The sequence below is a fragment of the Lygodium microphyllum genome, unplaced genomic scaffold, assembly GCF_053477565.2.
Source record: "Lygodium microphyllum isolate KBCC unplaced genomic scaffold, Lygodium_microphyllum_v1.1.10 scaffold_41, whole genome shotgun sequence".
Taxonomy (NCBI): domain Eukaryota; kingdom Viridiplantae; phylum Streptophyta; class Polypodiopsida; order Schizaeales; family Lygodiaceae; genus Lygodium; species Lygodium microphyllum.
This window is the reverse complement of record NW_028229524.1, coordinates 1489991-1496535: the sequence shown is the minus strand read 5'-3', so window position 1 is coordinate 1496535 and position 6545 is coordinate 1489991. Positions and strand designations below refer to the sequence as shown.

Genomic DNA, 6545 nt, shown 5'->3' with positions numbered 1-6545 from the left:
TATTTTTAAATCAAACATTTCTTAATTAAACTTTAAAAAATGCCAATTCCCCTCTCTTTTTCTTTTTAATTAATTCTTTTTAAATGAAACATTTTAAACGTAAAAATTTTCAATTGAACACTTTCAATTAAATATAATTAAATTTAAGTGTATTTTAATTAAATCATTTCTTATTAAGCACTTTTGAGAGAGAGAGAGAGATAGAAAGGGGAAAATTTTTGAGAGGCAAAGAGAGGATTTGGAGGGGTGCAAGGGAAGAAAGAGAGATTGAGAGTGAGCAAGAGAATTTAGAGACACATAGAATATTAAATTTATATAAATAAAGAGAGAGAATAAAGTGTGGAGAGAGAAAGATAAAGTGAAGTAGTACGAAAAGCGATGTAGCATGGCTACTTTGCTTTTCTGATGAGGCCACTTCATGATTGCTACATCCATGTGCATGTGGTGGAAGTGTAGTTAATTTGGTAATGTGTGAATAAAGGTTGTTACAAGCTCGTGTAGCCTACTCCTACCCTAAATGGTCAAATGCATGTGATAGCAACCTAATGGAGAAGTCCATGTCAAGATGTTTAACATGCATTGATGTGGAGCATGCAAGTGGAACTAGCCACACCACTTGTTGGCATGCTATTATGGCCCCTTTCAATCAAGTTGTGTTATGTGTATGTAGGACAAAAACCTAATGCATGAGTTTATGTCAAGATGTTTACCATGCCTACTATTGCACGAGTCCATATCGAGATGTTTAACATGCTTTGATGTAGTGCATGCAAGTGGAACTAGCCACCCTAGTTGTTTGCATCCTACTTGACATGTTATAGCCCCTTTCAATCAAGCTGTGTTATGTATAGGATAACAACCTAATGCCTGAGTCCATGTTGAGATGTTTACGATGCCTTCCAATGCATGAGTCCATGTTGAGATGTGTAACGTGCCTTGATGTGGTGCATGCAAGTGAAACTAGCCACGCCAATTGCTGGCATCCTATTTGACATGTTGATGTAGCCCCTTTCAGTCACGTTGTGTTATGAGACGAAAAATCTATGACTTCGAGAGCACGAGAGGTTGTGCAAAAATCCTGCATGCGCGAGTGAAGCTGCGAGCGAAGAACACTGCTTTCCGTAGTGGCTAGAAAGGATACTCACGCAGCCTTTCAGACATCCTATTGAGCGCACGGCAGAGCAGTATCAATGCTTCTAGCCACTGTTTGCTTGTAACGTGGCGTCAGGCGCACGCAGATTGGATCGATTTATTGGAGTAAGCTCACGGCTCGAAGCTCCTCCTCATGGAAATAAGATAGCCTCATGGAAAGGACTCTCTCTCTCCAATGGCTTCGCAGCAGCAGGGGTGATGATTCAACCCAGGGCCCAATTTTGACATGCATTGATCACTGACTTCTGTTCAAAGAGCAAGATGCTTCTCGGCATGGGCATATTCTGCAGCTCCACAACCTCGGGCAACCTCCTCTGCACAGCCCTGCACGTTATTGCTTATTAGCGTCATGGCAGTTGCCCCACAAAACATATTTCTCATATGCAGATCAGCCATGTCTTGATTGGGTTGCAGTAGCAACAAAAAGGGCAGTCAGTGTGTTTTTTCTTCTGCTAGAAATTGCGAGTGATGGATGTCGAAGGATTGTACTGCACACAGTTTGACTTGTAGCAATTAATTTATCTAGCAATGTGTCATCATCACCGAGAGACTCCAAGCTTGATGTATGCCCTTGTATTCTAATCAAGAATTTGGTTCAGCTGCTTCATAGATGAAATTTGTAATGATTGTTTTCTTGACATCACATTGGGAAACACTAGTTATAGTTTACAAAGCCAAATGGCATTTTCATTCTGCGTGGCTTAACCTTGAATTCAATTAAGATAAAGGAACACCAAGTCACTACCAAACGGTTATGTACTGCCTTCATCATGTATGAAGACATCATGTGATAGCAATAGCACGGCTGTATGCAACTGTCGATTCAACTCTCAGAGGTTGAATATCATTAGACGTAATGTGCTTAGGGTAGGTGTGTGTGCATAAGGAACAGCAGAAGCCTCGCATCCTCAGTCTGTAAAAAAGATCTGACGAGCTGTATCTGTGAAGAGAGATAATGCCTGCAAAGTGCAGCAAAGAGAGCGTTAGCAGCAAGAATGTTAGCAGTGAGCTTGTCTTCTTGGAGGTAGATCTGTCATCTGTGTACTCACCTGTTTCTTACTAATACCTATCCTTTCAAGGTCTTCCAGCTGTTGCAAACAACATCCATCAGATGATCTTACATTTACCAAAAACTCAATCAAAATCTAAACATCTAAAACTGCAGGGAGACCTCTTTGAAGGGTTCGGGAGACATGTTCCGCAACTCAAGAATGTAGGCAGCTCGTCTATCTCCAATGCCCTGCAATTTGAGGAGCACAATTGTAACAATACTGTCGAGTTTTCTTTCAACTTAATAAACAAAATTCACGTTTAGGACAGTCTCACTTTTAACTCCAGAAGCTCCTCCCTGTACACAGCACAGTTAGGCATTAGTCCTTAATATTTGGTCTAGATATGCAAGATCATTTTAAGTGTATACTTGACCAAGTTCATTAAATTGCAATGTCTCACCTGCTAGCAGTATTGAGAAAACTAAGGTACTCCTTTACCATAGTGTTCTGTAAGAATAAAAGACAGAAGATGAAAGCCCAAAACAAGCTTAGGACCAATTGGAAGACCAGGATTCAAGTAAATGATATGACCTTGATGCCAGAGCCATTCTTATTGAACTTTTCCAGTGGTGTCCCAGTACTTTGTTCAAGTTTGAATGCCGCAACTGATACTGACTTGTCAGGTGATGCAAAAGGAGACAGGTTGAGCTGTTTGAATTTGGGAGACCAATACTCATTTGATGTGGGCTTGAGAGACTCCTCATTTGGCATATTAACACTCCTAGGCTGGAGAATATCTTTCATGGCTGACCGTAAATTATTCAACCTCTCACTCAATGGTGGTGAAGAAGATTTCTTCATAATATTTGGATGTGGTGTAAATGGGGGCAGGTCAAGGGGAAAATTCTCCTTTTCTCTCTCAATCACCGTGCCTGCATGCAAAAGCACAAATTTTCTATTTGTTACAAAGAGAGATTAACAAGGGTGCAAAAGCCTTGTGGTGGGGGTGTAATGGAAACTGCAAAATGAGCTGGAATTTGCACCATCTCACCAATATGAGAAGACTCTTCTTCCGAGTATATGCCACTTATTTCAAGTGAGTTGATGTCTGTACTGCTACATTGTTCCATGCTGCTCTGATCATCTCTTAGGGCGTCATTCCTTTCAGTTAATGTCTGCCCTGTGTCCCTTGAATTTGTAGATGGTAATGAGGATCTCAGTACTGTTTGCTCCCTTCCCTTTGCCTGCTTATTGCCCATAAGTCACAATAATTGATTTTAGCATTTCACAGAAGAATAAATACTGTCAAAATATGCATAGATGATACATGTGAATGCTCAATAAAATAGAAATGGTAATAACAGGATAGTCAGATGCAAAGCATCTATGTTTAATAGTAATGAACAAGGGCAAGGTGCTGATGGACATCAATTTGCCATATGATGCGACACTTTAATAATTTATGTTTCATGTCACGTGTGTGCTCAAAACCCTATAAAGCTGACAATCTCTTTTTGCTTCTGGTGGAAGCATCTTCACACGAGCATAATTTAAATTTAAGTCACATAAAGTAATGAAACATGACAGACAGAATGCTTCTGTTAGGCAGGGTGGGATATTCCTTGTTAGTTTACACGTTTGGAGCGCTTGAGCGTGGGAAGAACTACAGAAGTGAACAACCAGGATCTTTGAGTTTACCTCCTGAGCAAAACTGTCAGGTTGACTGGGTACATGAATTCTCCTGGCAGAAGTGCAAAGGGAAGAGTAAGGCGAGGCACAACAGAAAATGTCATTTTGGAATATGAGATCTAAATTACCTGGGCTTCAATGACGTAGAAGACTCTTTAGATGCATTTCTTTCCAACCGTCTAATGTGGTTGATATGCTGTCGAGAGGGAGTGTAGAAAAGAGGTTTAACTTTCCAAGGACTAGGTTTAACTGAAGATGTTCTACCCTTAGCTGCAAGCCATGCCTGAAGTTTTGCTTCCATATCCACTTTTATGTCTGGCCCACTCTTCTTCTCCACATTTAGATTCATTATCTGACGAGAGCGAGCTGCAAGACTCAAGGTATGAGCAGCCTCTTGGTATGACCTTGGATTCTGCATTAGACAGGCTCAATGTTGGCCCACAGATGAACAAAATGACATTCAATATCTTGGTAGACATGAAGACAGCTGCTGACTTACCAAGCATGCTATCATGATAGCCCCACTTGTGCCACCCAAAGAGTCTTGTAGTATGCGTGTGAGCTTGCTATCTCTATATGGCACCCTTGATTCATTGGAGTTCAATGCATTGATGACATTAGATAGTGCAAAAAGAGACTGGTTAATGCGTGCACTTTCTGCAAGACGGACACCCTCATTGCCAGTTTTGCGATTATCTTCATTTCCTGTAGTGATATGACAGTTTACATTAAACACTGAGGAGTCGTCAAAAATAGGTAAGGATGTAGTCCTTGCATAAGGTTACCTGCCAGGTCAATAAGATTCAATTTTCCAATAGTTTGAAAGCCTGAGATATTATCATCCTTTGTCACAGTTACCATCAAGACACCATGGCTCCTGCTAGAAGCATCATTCAATCCAGTCTGCCCAACTTTTCGACGCAAGCATCCATTCAGGAAAACTTCCCTGAATTCTGCTAAACTTTTGACATGCACCTGATAAGAGACAATGCAAGCTATTTTACTGAAAAAGAGACAATGCGAGCAATGCAAAATGTCACCACAAAGTTACTGAACCTTGCCTGAGAAAGCCCACGCAGTTGTACTCTTCCATCACTCCCTTCTAGAACAGATATTTCTGCAGCTCCTGGCTCTAACAAATCATAGCATCGATCCATGTAAACCTCATAGTATGAGACCTCCACCCGAGAATTGTAATGTTCAGACATCGCAAGGATGCTTGTCAAAGCCAGAGGCATCAAACCAGGGTGATCCTCAAGGCCCTGCATCCAATTGCACCAAAACACTTCACATGGAGAATTTATTACACTCAACCAGTGATATGCATAGCTTTACAGTTAACATGCATTACAGCTAGTGAGAGGGTCCAATCAAGCCCAGCACATAAAGTGGTATGGTCTCACATTATGTCTACCAGTAGATGAAATCTGACCTGCATTGTGTATGTCTTGCCACTGCCTGTTGCCCCATATGCAAACACAGTTGCATTATAGCCCTGAAATAAAGCAGGCAAAAGCGGCTCCACCTCTTTGGCAAAAATGGCACTGATTTCTTCTCCTTCACCGTAGCAAGAATCAACCTTGAAAGAACCTTCGCGGCTGCCAGCATGGAGGAAGTGGAAACTTGTCATCCGTCTGTCTTTAAAAGTGTGGTATGTGTGAAGCATGATTCTTCTTGACAGGAAGAGAAGAACACATTCATTTGAAACGTACAACTCTGAAACTGTGATGCATACAGAGATATAAGGACATCTAACAGCTGGAAGGCTGCATAGATCTCCATATTACAGACACAGACAGGAGAAATGTATCATTGCAGCCCATGCAGTCACCGTGATTGTGAAATTCAGGCTCGCTATGCTTTCAAAACACGATGAGTGACAACTGGACAGAAATCGCATCACATGTTGCATACATGAAATTATGCAGTTACAAGAAAGTGCATCTCCTAATTACAGACACAGGAAGAGAAATTTATCATTGCAGCCCTTCCAGTTGCTGTGATTGCGAAACTGAAGTTCACCGTGCCTTCAAAGCACGATGAATGCCACTTCTGCAGAATTCTCGTCACCAATTTGCATACATGAAAAATCGCGCAGTTACATGGAACGCATTTTACAGTTTTCTAGTAGTATCCAGGCTAAAACGACGAAATTGCAGCGGACCTGGACATTGGATCTTGGATATGGAGGGTGTCCTCTTCCGAGCCATGGCCTTTGCAGACAGCGATGCAGGCAACAGGTTTCTTGTCAGGAAAGAGTCCTGCGATCTCGGCGGGCAGGAAGGGCCGGATCCTAGCGACCACGCGAACTTTGTTGCCACAGAAAGAGGGGTTAGAAGGCGGGATGGGGGGGCGAGAAGGAGGAGGAGGAGGAGGAGGAGGAGCGAAGCGGGACTTTCCGGCGGGCGTGTGCACGCGAGGGTGAAGCATGGTGGGGCGATGGCGGAGGTATCTTCCTGAGCTGTGTGTATGTATCGTACTGGTTTTTAGCGTTCATTCAGGCAAGGAAGCTCTTTCTTTCTTTCCGATGGATAGAGCCAGTGTGTGTTCAAAATTGCAACGTCTCTCTCTCTCTCTCTCTCTCTCTCTCTCTCAAATTTGAATGGTCTTTCTTACACCCACAACCAGCTCTACCTAGGGCCTCCTCACTCCACTTCTTCTGCACAAGCTCCTTTTTGTCCCCATCGCTAGGCTCCTTTTTGTCCCCATTGC

At 42.3% G+C, this 6545-nt stretch overlaps 1 protein-coding gene across 1 annotated transcript; it reads right to left on the bottom strand.

The window, feature by feature from the left end:
- Positions 1 to 1731: 1731 nt before the first annotated feature.
- On the bottom strand, positions 1732 to 6354 carry LOC148009092 (kinesin-like protein KIN-10C). Its single transcript, XM_087673832.1, has 14 exons — positions 5998 to 6354; positions 5266 to 5431; positions 4895 to 5095; positions 4619 to 4808; positions 4333 to 4538; positions 3962 to 4245; positions 3843 to 3885; positions 3196 to 3388; positions 2736 to 3076; positions 2605 to 2651; positions 2479 to 2500; positions 2324 to 2392; positions 2202 to 2240; positions 1732 to 2111 (listed from the first exon to the last, which is right to left on the bottom strand). The coding sequence occupies exons 1-14, from the start codon at positions 6261 to 6263 to the stop codon at positions 2061 to 2063; spliced, it is 2118 nt and encodes a 705-aa protein (XP_087529958.1). The 5' UTR covers positions 6264 to 6354; the 3' UTR covers positions 1732 to 2060.
- Positions 6355 to 6545: the final 191 nt, after the last annotated feature.